At 48.4% G+C, this 14,323-nt stretch overlaps 2 protein-coding genes across 6 annotated transcripts in view; one reads left to right on the top strand and one right to left on the bottom strand.

Moving 5' to 3' along the window:
* Positions 1 to 9,333, bottom strand: part of TMBIM4 (transmembrane BAX inhibitor motif containing 4) — a 48,264-nt gene extending 38,931 nt beyond the window's left edge. The window contains exon 1 of the mRNA XM_063927559.1: positions 9,054 to 9,333. Within this exon, the coding sequence (XP_063783629.1) occupies positions 9,054 to 9,147 (94 nt within the window). The 5' untranslated portion in view covers positions 9,148 to 9,333. The remainder of the gene's footprint in view (positions 1 to 9,053) is intronic.
* LLPH (LLP homolog, long-term synaptic facilitation factor) overlaps positions 1 to 14,323 on the top strand; it is a 74,226-nt gene that overhangs the window by 7,439 nt on the left and 52,464 nt on the right. The window contains exons 1-3 of one of the 5 annotated variants that reach the window (XM_063927561.1): positions 9,464 to 9,569; positions 9,659 to 9,748; positions 10,293 to 10,508. In XM_063927561.1, the coding sequence (XP_063783631.1) occupies positions 10,301 to 10,508 (208 nt within the window). In that variant the 5' untranslated portion in view covers positions 9,464 to 9,569; positions 9,659 to 9,748; positions 10,293 to 10,300. The other 4 variants (XM_063927563.1, XM_063927560.1, XM_063927562.1 and 1 more) reach the window with 4 other exon arrangements.

Raw genomic sequence — 14,323 nt, 5'->3', positions numbered from 1 at the left:
CTGAGACGCCTGGGCAGGTACTAACTGGTTTGCCGGCCGTCTCATGTCGTCAACTGATTTTTGTAATGTGCTGACATTATCACGTAATTCCATAAACAAAGCCATCCATTCCGGTGTCGACTCCCTGGGGGGTGACATCACCATTATCGGCAATTGCTCTGCCTCCACGCCAACATCGTCCTCATACATGTCGACACACACGTACCGACACACAGCAGACACAGGGAATGCTCTTATCGAAGACAGGACCCCACTAGCCCTTTGGGGAGACAGAGGGAGAGTTTGCCAGCACACACCCAAGCGCTATAATATATATGGGAACAACCTTATATAAGTGTTGTTCCTTATAGCAGCTTAAATATATCCAATATATCGCCAAAAAATGCCCCCCCTCTCTGTTTTACCCTGTTTCTGTAGTGCAGTGCAGGGGAGAGTCCTGGGAGCCTTCCTCACAGCGGAGCTGAGCAGGAAAATGGCGCTGTGTGCTGAGGAGAATAAGCCCCGCCCCCTATTTCGGCGGGCTTTCCTCCCGTAGATTTAGATGACTGGCATGGGTTAAATACATACATATAGCCTTAATGGCTATATGTGATGTATTCTTTTGCCATAAGGTATTAAAATATTGCTGCCCAGGGCGCCCCCAGCAGCGCCCTGCACCCTCCGTGACCGCTTGGTGTGAAGTGTGTGACAACAATGGCGCACAGCTGCAGTGCTGTGCGCTACCTTCATGAAGACTGAAGAGCCATCTGCCGCCTGTTTCCGGACCTTCAATCTTCAGCATCTGTAAGGGGGGTCGGCGGCGCGGCTCCGGGACGAACCCCAGGGTGAGACCTGTGTTCCGACTCCCTCTGGAGCTAATGGTGTCCAGTAGCCTAAGAAGCCAATCCATCCTGCACGCAGGTGAGTTGAAATTCTCTCCCCTAAGTCCCTCGATGCAGTGAGCCTGTTGCCAGCAGGACTCACTGAAAATAAAAAACCTAAAAAACTTTTCTAAGCAGCTCTTTAAGAGAGCCACCTAGATTGCACCCTGCTCGGACGGGCACAAAAACCTAACTGAGGCTTGGAGGAGGGTCATAGGGGGAGGAGCCAGTACACACCACCTAATCCTAAAGCTTTATTTTTGTGCCCTGTCTCCTGCGGAGCCGCTATTCCCCATGGTCCTGACGGAGTCCCCAGCATCCACTTAGGACGTTAGAGAAATATCTACATATACATATATACATATATCTATATATATCTATATCTAATGTCAAAGCGTGTGCAATATTCAGAACTGCATCTGTTTGCTTGCACCACTGCTAACCCATCAGTAGGGAGAGCCAAATGGATTGAGAGTACAGTTGCAGTGAGGGAGGATGTGTTGATACAAGAGGAAATGGAATGTATTGTCACAGTGAATGACAGCACCACTGGGATCCGGTCTGATGATCGACACTGTCTAGGTCGACAATGTTTAGGTCGACCACCATAGGTCGACAGGGTCTGAAGGTCGACAGGGTCTGAAGGTCGACATGAGTTTTTCACGTTTTTTTTCTTTTTTTTAACTTTTTCATACTTAACGATCCACGTGGACTACGATTGGAACGGTAATCTGTGCCGAGTGAAGCGGTAGTGGAGCGAGGCACCTTGCCCGAAGCAGGGCGAGCGAAGCGAACCATGCAAGGGGACACGGTGCACTAATTGGGCTTCCCAGTCACTGTACGGAGAAAATGACACCCAAAAAAAACATGAAAAACTCATGTCGACCTTTTGACCTGTCGACCTTCAGACCCTGTCGATCTAATGATCCACACCCGCACCACTGGTGGTGAAGCTTTACCGCGTTACAGAGTAGGGATGGCATACCTCCCAATGGGTCTACTACGCTTGTCCGGCTGTCGGGATCCCAGTGACCAGCATACCGGTGCGAGAATCCCGACCGCTGGAATTCCAGCAGCGGGGCGAGCGCAAAAGAGCACCTTGTGGGAATTGTGGCTATTCTCTCTCCAGGGGTGTTGTGGACTCCCCAAGAGGGAAAGTAGTTGTCGGTATTCCGGCGGTCAGGATCCCGGCGCCGGTATGCTGAGCGCAGGGATCCCGACAGCTGGGATATCGAGTGCCACCCCTCTTAACATGACCCTCTCCAGGAGGGACACAATGCGCTGCTTCTGGACTTTTCTCTTAATTTATGATTGCCGACACCTGTGTTGAACAGGTTAATGGATAGGATAGGTGTTTCAGCACAGGTGATTGCAATTATAAATTAAGAGGGAAGTCCAGGAGCAGAGCATTCTGTCCCTCCTGGAGAGGGTCATGTTGGGAGGTATGGGATGGCCATCGTGGGTTGTCCATCAATGGTCACCATCAGTGGTTAACCTTGATGGTATGAAACCATCAACCACTATGGTGGTCATCCCTGCTCTATTACTGGTCGGGCAGCAGCACAAACAAACAGCAGCGGAGTGTCACAGGTCACATCGGGTGGGGCTCCATGTCCCAGTGTTTTAAGGGCCCCATACACTTACCCGACCGCATGTCGGTGCCGATCACCCCAGCAGCCTCCTGGGGGGCAGGATCGCCTAAGATACATCGGATGCAAAAGGACAGCATCCAATGTATCTTGGGCGATCCCAGCCATGCCCCCAGGTCGGACCTGATTGAATGTGCAGCACATTCAATCCGGAGGATCTGATCCGATGCTCACGGGAACACGCATCGGATTTAAAACACCTCAAAAATACCCGATTTCATCCGATATATCGGGCCGAATGCACGAAATTGGATGAAATCGGGCATTATCGCTCTAGTGTATGGGGCCCTTTAGGGAGAAAAGAAAACAAAAAAACATTGCTGAGCTCTGTGACATTGATAGCAGACCCTCCAACATGACCCGCCCCACTAGGTACAAAATGATCTGTTCCTGGACTTCCCTCTTAATTTATGATTTCCATCCCCTGTGTTGAACTAGTTAAATGATAAGAAAACTGTTTCTTCACAGGTGATGGCAATAATAAATTAAGAGGGAGGTCCAGAAACAGAGCATTCTGTACCTAGTGGGGCGGGTCATGTTGGAGGGTATGTGATAGCGGAGACCCATTCAGTTTCTACCATCAACGGTAAAAGCACTGGTTGTTAATTATTGCTGGCCACCCCTATCACACAGATTTCTGTCTCCATAGGGCCTCCTGCAAGGTCTTTTTCTCTAATAATAAGAATTTACTTACCGATAATTCTATTTCTCGTAGTCCGTAGTGGATGCTGGGGACTCCGTAAGGACCATGGAGAATAGCGGCTCCGCAGGAGACAGGGCACAAAAGTAAAAGCTTTAGGATCAGGTGGTGTGCACTGGCTCCTCCCCCTATGACCCTCCTCCAAGCCTCAGTTAGGATACTGTGCCCGGACGAGCGTACACAATAAGGAAGGATCTTGAATCCCGGGTAAGACTCATACCAGCCACACCAATCACACTGTACAACCTGTGATCTGAACCCAGTTAACAGCATGATAACAGCGGAGCCTCTGAAAAGATGGCTCACAACAATAATAACCCGATTTTTGTAACAATAACTATGTACAAGTATTGCAGACAATCCGCACTTGGGATGGGCGCCCAGCATCCACTACGGACTACGAGAAATAGAATTATCGGTAAGTAAATTCTTATTTTCTCTGACGTCCTAAGTGGATGCTGGGGACTCCGTAAGGACCATGGGGATTATACCAAAGCTCCCAAACGGGCGGGAGAGTGCGGATGACTCTGCAACACCGAATGAGAGAACTCCAGGTCCTCCTCAGCCAGGGTATCAAATTTGTAGAATTTTTCAAACGTGTTTGCCCCTGACCAAGTAGCAGCTCGGCAAAGTTGTAAAGCCGAGACCCCTTGGGCAGTCGCCCAAGATGAGCCCACCTTCCTTGTGGAATGGGCATTTTACAGATTTTGGCTGTGGCAGGCCTGCCACAGAATGTGCAAGCTGAATTGTACTACAAATCCAACGAGCAATCGTCTGCTTAGAAGCAGGAGCACCCAGTTTGTTGGGTGCATACAGGATAAACAGCGAGTCAGTTTTCCTGACTCCAGCCGTCCTGGAAACATATTTTCAGGGCCCTGACAACATCTAGCAACTTGGAGTCCTCCAAGTCCCTATTAGCCGCAGGTACCACAATAGGCTGGTTCAGGTGAAACGCTGACACCACCTTAGGGAAAAACTGGGGACGAGTCCGCAGTTCTGCCCTGTCCGAATGGAAAAAGAGATATGGGCTTTTGTGAGACAAAGCCGCCAATTCTGACACTCGCCTGGCCGAGGCCAGGGCCAACCGCATGGTCACTTTCCATGTGAGATATTTCAAATCCACAGATTTGAGCGGTTCAAACCAATGTGATTTGAGGAATCCCAGAATTACGTTGAGATCCCACGGTGCCACTGGAGGCACAAAAGGGGGTTGTATATGCAGTACTCCCTTGACAAACGTCTGGACTTCAGGAACTGAAGCCAATTCTTTCTGGAAGAAAAACGACAGGGCCGAAATTTGAACCTTAATGGACCCCAATTTTAGGCCCATAGACACTCCTGTTTGCAGGAAATGCAGGAATCGACCGAGTTGAAATTTCTTCGTGGGGGCCTTCCTGGCCTCACACCACGCAACATATTTTCGCCACCTGTGGTGATAATGTTGTGCGGTCACCTCCTTCCTGGCTTTGACCAGGGTAGGGATGACCTCTTCCGGAATGCCTTTTTCCCTTAGGATCCGGCGTTCAACCGCCATGCCGTCAAACGCAGCCACGGTAAGTCTTGGAACAGACATGGTACTTGCTGAAGCAAGTCCCTTCTTAGCGGCAGAGGCCATGGGTCCTCTGTGAGCATCTCTTGAAGTTCCGGGTACCAAGTCCTTCTTGGCCAATCCGGAGCCACGAGTATAGTTCTTACTCCTCTACGTCTTATAATTCTCAGTACCTTGGGTATGAGAAGCAGAGGAGGGAACACATACACCGACTGGTACACCCACGGTGTTACCAGAACGTCCCAGCTATTGCCTGAGGGTCTCTTGACCTGGCGCAATACCTGTCCAGTTTTTTGTTCAGGCGGGACGCCATCATGTCCACCTTTGGTCTTTCCCAACGGTTCACAATCATGTGGAAGACTTCCAGAGTAAGTCCCCACTCTCCCGGGTGGAGGTCGTGCCTGCTGAGGAAGTCTGCTTCCCAGTTGTCCACTCCCGGAATGAACACTGCTATCACATGATTTTCCGCCCAGCGAAGAATCCTTGCAGTTTCTGCCATTGCCCTCCTGCTTCTTGTGCCGCCCTGTCTGTTTACGTGGGCGACTGCCGTGATGTTGTCCGACTGGATCAATACCGGCTGACCTTGAAGCAGAGGTCTTGCTAAGCTTAGAGCATTGTAAATTGCCCTTAGCTCCAGTATATTTATGTGGAGAGAAGTCTCCAGACTTGACCACACTCCCTGGAAATTTTTTCCCTGTGTGACTGCTCCCCAGCCTCTCAGGCTGGCATCCGTGGTCACCAGGACCCAGTCCTGAATGCCGAATCTGCGGCCCTCTAGTAGATGAGCACTCTGCAGCCACCACAGAAGAGACACCCTTGTCCTTCGAGACAGGGTTATCCGCTGATGCATCTGAAGATGCGATCCGGACCATTTTTCCAGCAGATCCCACTGAAAAGTTCTTGCGTGAAATCTGCCCAATGGAATCGCTTCGTAAGAAGCCACCATTTTTCCCAGGACCCTTGTGCAATGATGCACTGACACTTTTCCTGGTTTTAGGAGGTTCCTGACTAGCTCGGATAACTCCCTGGCTTTCTCTTCCGGGAGAAACACCTTTTTCTGGACTGTGTCCAGAATCATCCCTAGGAACAGCAGACGTGTCGTCGGGATCAGCTGCGATTTTGGAATATTTAGAATCCACCCGTGCTGTTGTAGCAGTACTGCTACTCCGACCTCCAACTGTTCCCTGGACTTTGCCCTTATCAGGAGATCGCCCAAGTAAGGGATAATTAAGACGTCTTTTCTTCGAAGAAGAATCATCATTTCGGCCCTTACCTTGGTAAAGACCCGGGGTGCCGTGGACAATCCAAACGGCAGCGTCTGAACTGATAGTGACAGTTCAGTACCACGAACCTGAGGTACCCTTGGTGAGAAGGGCAAATTGAGACATGGAGGTAAGCATCCTTGATGTCCAAGGACACCATATAGTCCCCTCTTCCAGGTTCGCTATCACTGCTCTGAGTGACTCCATCTTGATTTGAACCTTTGTATGCAAGTGTTCACAGATTTCAGATTTAGAATAGGTCTCACCGAGCCGTCTGGCTTCGGTACCACAAATAGTGTGGAATAATACCCCTTTCCTTGTTGTAGGAGGGGTACTTTGATTATCACCTGCTGGTGAATTGCTTCCAATACTGCCTCCCTGTCGGAGGGAGACGTTGGTAAAGCAGACTTCAGGAACCTGCGAGGAGGCGACGTCTCGAATTCCAATCTGTACCCCTGAGATACTACCTGTAGGATCCAGGGGTCCACTTGCGAGTGAGCCCACTGCGCGCTGAAACTCTTGAGACGACCCCCCACCGCACCTGAGTCCGCTTGTAAGGCCCCAGCGTCATGCTGAGGACTTGGCAGAAGCGGTGGAGGGCTTCTGTTCCTGGGAAGGGGCTGCCTGCTGCAGTCTTTTTTCCTTTCCTCTACCCCTGGGCAGATATGACTGGCCTTTTGCCCGCTTGCCCTTATGGGGACGAAAGGACTGAGGCTGAAAAGACGGTGTCTTTTTCTGCTGAGAGGTGACTTGGGGTAAAAAGGTGGATTTTCCAGCTGTTGCCATGGCCACCAGGTCCGATAGACCTACCCCAAATAACTCCTCCCCTTTATACGGCAATATTTCCATGTGCCGTTTGGAATCCGCATCACCTGACCACTGTCGTGTCCATAAACATCTTCTGGCAGAAATGGACATCGCACTTACTCTTGATGCCAGAGTGCAAATATCCCTCTGTGCATCTCGCATATATAGAAATGCATCCTTTAAATGCTCTATAGTCAATAAAATACTGTCCCTGTCAAGGGTATCAATATTTTCAGTCAGGGAAACCGACCAAGCCACCCCAGCACTGCACATCCAGGCTGAGGCGATCGCTGGTCGCAGTATAACACCAGTATGTGTGTATATACTTTTTAGGATATTTTCCAGCCTCCTATCAGCTGGTTCCTTGAGGGCGGCCGTATCTGGAGACGGTAACGCCACTTGTTTTGATAAGCGTGTGAATGCCTTATCCACCCTAGGGGGTGTTTCCCAACGCGCCCTAACTTCTGGCGGGAAAGGGTATAACGCCAATAATTTCTTAGATATTAGCAATTTTTAATTCATCTGATTCAGGAAAAACTACAGGTAGTTTTTTCACACCCCACATAATACCCTTTTTTGTGGTACTTGTAGTATCAGAAATATGTAACACCTCCTTCATTGCCCTTATCATGTAACGTGTGGCCCTACTGGAAAATACGTCTGTTTTTTTCCACCGTCGACACTGGAGTCAGTGTCCGTGTCTGTGTCGACCGACTGAGGTAATGGCCGTTTTAAAGCCCCTGACGGTGTTTGAGACGCCTGGACAGGTACTAATTGGTTTGCCGGCCGTCTCATGTCGTCAACCGACCTTGCAGCGTGTTGACATTATCACGTAATTCCATAAATAAGCCATCCATTCCGGTGTCGACTCCCTAGGGGGTGACATCACCATTACAGGCAATTTCTCCGCCTCCACACCAACATCGTCCTCATACATGTCGACACACACGTACCGACACACAGCACACACACAGGGAATGCTCTGATAGAGGACAGGACCCCACTAGCCCTTTGGGGAGACAGAGGGAGAGTTTGCCAGCACACACCAAAACGCTATAATTATACAGGGACAACCTTATAATAAGTGTTTTCCCTTATAGCATCTTAATATATTATAATATCGCCACACAAAAAGCCCCCCCTCTCTGTTTTAACCCTGTTTCTGTAGTGCAGTGCAGGGGAGAGCCTGGGAGCCTTCCTAGCAGCGGAGCTGTGTAGGAAAATGGCGCTGTGTGCTGAGGAGAATAGGCCCCTCCCACTTTCCGGCGGGCTCTTCTCCCGGTTTTTCTGACAACCTGGTAGGGGTTAAATACATCCATATAGCCTCAGGGGCTATATGTGATGTATTTTTAGCCAGCATAGGTACTTTCATTGCTGCCCAGGGCGCCCCCCCCAGGGCGCCCCCCCCAGCGCCCTGCACCCTCAGTGACCGTTGGTGTGAAGTGTGCTGAGAGCAATGGCGCACAGCTGCCGTGCTGTGCGCTACCTTAAGAAGACTGGGAAGTCTTCAGCCGCCGATTTCTGGACCTCTTCTCTCTTCAGCATCTGCAAGGGGGTCGGCGGCGCGGCTCCGTGACCCATCCAGGCTGTACCTGTGATCGTCCCTCTGGAGCTAGTGTCCAGTAGCCTAAGAAGCCAATCCATCCTGCACGCAGGTGAGTTCACTTCTTCTCCCCTAAGTCCCGCGTTGCAGTGAGCCTGTTGCCAGCAGGACTCACTGAAAATAAAAAAACCTAACAAAACTTTTACTCTAAGCAGCTCTTTAGGAGAGCCACCTAGATTGCACCCTTCTCGGCCGGGCACAAAAACCTAACTGAGGCTTGGAGGAGGGTCATAGGGGGAGGAGCCAGTGCACACCACCTGATCCTAAAGCTTTTACTTTTGTGCCCTGTCTCCTGCGGAGCCGCTATTCTCCATGGTCCTTACGGAGTCCCCAGCATCCACTTAGGACGTCAGAGAAAAATTGTATATATGTTATATATAGAATCCAGTAAAGTTACATTGTGGCCCCTTCAAAGAGTGCGATCTTCCAACGAGGCCATCGGACTAGAAAAGGTACCCTACATGTTATTACACAAGCCTAACTAGTAGAGTCTTATATTGGCATGTACCAGAAGAAGCTGCCATAGTAACATTGTAGTTCATGTTATATCACAGCTCAGGAGCCCCAGTGCAGGGGAACCCCGGGCTGCAGTAAGCGGTGGACATTGGGGCGGAAGCACTCACCCATACGGATCTGGATACTGGCTGAGGCCACATTGGTGCCGTAGTTAAAGTCATCCTCGATGGATGACCTGGGGTACTGATCCGCGGCCGCCATTTCCTCATACACCTGCCAGTCACACCATAGAGAACAACCGCCGTACTTCCGGCTGACTCGTTCTGCTGCGGCTCAGCTGTAACAACATGGGAGGGTGGGGGGAGTGCCAGCAGAACATGCGCAGTGCACAGCCTGAGTGTCTCTACGTGTCTTTGAGCAACCAGTATGCTATTCAGTGCCATAGGGGCCTATGGAAGTAGCCATTTTTGTAGAGACGAAGATCAATCTCCTAGTATGTGACTCAATAAACAGGATGTTGTTACCCTGTCTATAGAGTCCCCATGGCTGAGGCACACCCACCCACCCACACACATATATGAGTATGGCTGTTTGCACTGTCTTCGGGTTTCTAGAACCCTGACAGCAGTGCTAGGTTGAACTTGTACAGCGGACCATACTAGATTCATAGACCCGACTACACAGTAGGTGATGTTATATGTCGCAGGAAAAATGTCTGCCAGACCGTGGAGACTCTCTGTAGTATTACTTTGTCAACCATATTTCCCTCTAGTGTTCACAGTGGCGCACGTCAGAGCCGACTAGCCAGAGCACATCCGGTGGAGTAGTACTGCTAGTACGGCGGCATCGTGCGGCCTGAAAGGTGAGTGCTGTAGCGGAACTATGCGCCTGTGTGGTTATTGGTTTCTCCTATAGATCCCGGCTGTTACACATATTGTATAATGCTCATAATCTGCCAGCTGTCACTGATTTTCAGTGTCCTCCAGTTCTAATGCACTGTAATTATCTGGCAATATTTTCTATACTGAGCTGTGCATAGTAGATGTACTTATTCTGTATATAAGGTGCAGGGATCTCTTTGGTAAAGGTGCAGAAAATAGGGTACATATTTTTTTTAGGTTGTATTATGAATGTTAGGTTAGTGTATCCAGAATCTGTGGGTTAAATCGTGTTAGCCTTGGGTTTGCCATGTGGGGAACTTTCAGAACAATTGAATATCTCCAGGCGTTAAATACGGCGCTCTACCCATGCAGTAAAGGCTAATTAAATCTGCCTGATGGAGTAGAAATCTAGATTTGTTTTAGTTGTAACTGAATAGTGATCAGCTTTAATGGTGAAAGTGTAGTGCTAGTATGGTCTTGTACAGTATTTATTTACCCTGACCGTACATTTTATCACTCGCGTAGGAACCAACATGGCTAAAAGTTTAAGAAGTAAATGGAAGAGAAAGATGCGGGCTGAAAAGAGGAAGAAAAATGCCCCAAAGGAACTCGCCCGCTTAAAAAATGTCTTGGCAAAAGCAGATACAGATGTGCTGATGAATGAGGTGAAAGATATTGCAACTGTTGTTACTGCAGAGAAAATAAAGGAGAAAAAGGAAATGGAAGTGGAAACAAAAGAAGGTGAGTGTCTCGGAGGCAGCATATAGATCTGCTGCTGCGTGCTAGGCCATATCCACCAGTGCATAAAAACAGACCTGAAGTATTTCATGACTTGCATGTCTTATCGCTAGGGAAATAGAATAGGAGGCAATGGCCACAGCCTGCGTTGCATTCTTTTTGATGTGGTGTGAAATTGTTGCTGTGAAAAGGGGATAGGTAGGGCTGCACTGTGGTTAATTGATTGGCTTCAGCTGCTCTGATACTCAAAGAAATACAAAGTTAAAAGAAGGCAGAGCACTTGTATATTGTAATGGACGCATTACCTAAAAAGCAAAAAGTAGGTTAAACAATATAATGTTTAAGCTCTTTTATGAACACTTGTGGGAAAGGAGTTAAGGAATTGCGGCTGGTACGGGGTATCCAAGTTTGTGCTAACAATATGCTGAGTTCGAGCCGCAGCTGGAGATGGTCTGCTGTTTTGGGATTGAAAGCAGATAGGGAGAGTTAAGGTGGGTACACACTAGTAGATATATCTGCAGATCAATTGATCTGCAGATATATCTATGGACGGATCGGGCAGTGTGTTCAGCATACACACTGCCCGATCCGTCGGGGACTGACGTCATGAACTGGGCGGGTGTGCACACACGCCCGCCCAGTTCAGCTGTCAATCACCGACGGCCGCTGCAGCATGTGTACGGGCGGTCGGCCGACCGCCCCGTACACACACAGCGACGCGCTAATATATTGGCAGTCGGCTGTGCTGCACGGCCGACGCGATACGTCTGTGAACGACGGAGTTTACAGACGTATCGGCCGTACACACTGGCCGACGCTCCCGCGATATATCTTGAACGGCCGATATATCGACCAGTGTGTACGGGCCTTGAGGGACAGATCAATCCCAAAACAGCAGACCATCTCCAGCTGCGGCTTGAACTCAGCATATTGTCGGCACAAACTTGGATACCCCGTACCACCCGCAATTCCTTAACTCCTTTCACACAAGTGTTCATAAAAGAGCTTAAACATTATATTGTTTAACCTACTTTTTGCTTTTTAGGTAATGCGTCCATTACAATATACAAGTGCTCTGCCTTCTTTTCATTTTGAAGTTGTTGCCGTTAACATGTTTGAGGGTATTTCTATCCAAAGAAGAGTAACAAATTAGATTGGCAGTTTGTTAAAAGTCCACCTACCAGCAGGGCTGCATTGTAGTAACTAACACTCCCTGTTTATAAAAGGACGTATAAATATATTTTTAAAACGTAACGTTTATTTCATGTTAAAATATCACAAAGGGCATGATCTAATGGGTTCAGGGTGACAGTTAGTATAGTAGTAACCTAAATTCTGAGCAAACAGCAGTAATCGCATACATTCACATCTGTTACAATAACCTGGGTCTACATTGCTTTAATAAAAAAAAAAATTTCTTTCTGTTTAGAGGTTCTAATTATCTTTGCTTTTTTTTTCGCAATCTCAAAACCATGCAAAAAAAGTTGGTAAAATATTTGTAATATTGATAATTGTGGGGCGAGCCACGGCGGGTGCGTGATGTCACATTCAACCCAAAACATTGCGGTCCAGTGACTGCCTTCGCAGCTAAGATGAGAAGGCAGTGGGCTTCCCTTAATATGTGAGCGCTTCACCGGTTAGCGAAGTACTTGCATTTCAGCGGGCGGAGGGGAGGACCCGGCATGTGGGGCGTCCGTGCCCTGTGCTGGGCGTCCCCCTGCATGCTAGTGAAAGGAGTTGTAGTTTTGCAATTTTTCATAAAACTACAACTCTCGCTGAACTAGGCCCATAATTAGATTGCCAAAATTATGTATAATGGCAGTTGGTCACAAATAGTAAATTAGTATAGAAGTAACCACAATTCTGAACAATTATAACTAATCAACAGATTACAAAAAATGGGTAGAGGAAAGGGACCCAGGACAGTGTGAACAGCAATGTAATCACATACATCTGGTAATAGGTATACAACAATGAAATCGTCAGGACCAGGCCTACTAACCCTCTGGCAGAGAACATCTGTAGTGTCTTACAGGCCTACCCCTCAAGGCATACTTGCCTACCTGACCCTCTCCATGAGGGAGAAAATGCTCTGTTCCTGGGCTCTCCTGGTAATGTATGATTGCCATCACCTGTGGTGAGCTAGTTAATTGATAAGAAAGGTGTTTCACCACAGTATGCCTCAAGGTGAGCAGGGAGACCAGGATAATTTCCCTCTTTTCGGTGTTTACCTGCAAAGGTGATCTCATCATGTGCTTTCTTTAAAAAAAAAAAAAAACTAAAAAAAACCCACTATATTTTTACTGCATACTTCCACCCCACTGTGTGGTATTCCTGTGAGGTGTACCTCCACTGATTGCACACCCTGCCTGCAGCATCTAACACAGTGCACCCTAAATGGGGGTCTTTGATGGTTCCTCTGCAGGCAGGATTTGCCTCATGTGGATTGTTCATACAGGTTATATCATACAACTACACAAGTGCCCGTTTTCCCATGTATGCATTGAGCCATTGTATGGCTTACATCCCACAGTGTAACCTTCGTAGTACGCCCAACATGGCTGCCTCATCTGGTACACTTGTGGATGGGATGAAAATACATGGACCTGATCGTTTTGTTGGTACCCTACTCTGAATGGTTAGGATTCTGCGATCACCCCCTTATTTTCTAGGGGTGGACTATTCCACCCAGGGTAATCCTACGCAGTGCGCCCAAGATGGCTGCTGCACGTGGTACCCTGTGATGGTGGATTACACAACCCATGGAAGTTATTACCCAAAATGCCTACACCAATCCTGCATTATGATTATTCTATGCATTCTAGGTTTTAATTTTTTTTGTCTGTGTGGCCTGTGTATTACTGTATTAATCTTCTGTATTATGTGCATTGTTTTGATGTCTGTAAAGCGCCTTGAGTCCTGTTTTTGGAGAAAGAGCGCTATATAAATGTATTATTATTAGGATAGTGCAGTATGCCACTGTAATGTATTGCAGCTTTTCATTTCGTAGCATTTTCAAGTGTGGCCATTACCTTTAGGTACAAAAGTAGCTCTAGCTCAAAGTACCCCATTAATTGCTGCATAATGGCCCTCATTCCGAGTTGTTCGCTCGGTATTTTTCATCGCATCGCAGTGAAAATCCGCTTAGTACGCATGCGCAATGTTCGCACTGCGACTGCGCCAAGTAACTTTACTATGAAGAAAGTAATTTTACTCACGGCTTTTTCTTCGCTCCGGCGATCGTAATGTGATTGACAGGAAATGGGTGTTACTGGGCGGAAACACGGCGTTTCAGGGGCGTGTGGCTGAAAACGCTACCGTTTCCGGAAAAAACGCAGGAGTGGCCGGGGAAACGGTGGGAGTGCCTGGGCGAACGCTGGGTGTGTTTGTGACGTCAACCAGGAACGACAAGCACTGAACTGATCGCACAGGCAGAGTAAGTCTGGAGCTACTCTGAAACTGCTAAGTAGTTAGTAATCGCAATATTGCGAATACATCGGTCGCAATTTTAAGAAGCTAAGATTCACTCCCAGTAGGCGGCGGCTTAGCGTGTGTAACTCTGCTAAATTCGCCTTGCGACCGATCAACTCGGAATGAGGGCCAATGACTGCTGCTGTGCATCTTATTTTCTCTAACGTCCTAAGTGGATGCTGGGGACTCCGTAAGGACCATGGGGAATAGCGGCTCCGCAGGAGACTGGGCACATCTAAAGAAAGCTTTAGGACTATCTGGTGTGCACTGGCTCCTCCACCTATGACCCTCCTCCAAGCCTCCGTTAGATCTCTGTGCCCGAACGAGAAGGGTGCACACTAGGGGCT

This window comes from Pseudophryne corroboree, chromosome 6 (assembly GCF_028390025.1).
Source record: "Pseudophryne corroboree isolate aPseCor3 chromosome 6, aPseCor3.hap2, whole genome shotgun sequence".
Lineage (NCBI taxonomy): Eukaryota > Metazoa > Chordata > Amphibia > Anura > Myobatrachidae > Pseudophryne > Pseudophryne corroboree.
This window is presented reverse-complemented; position numbering and strand designations above follow the sequence as displayed.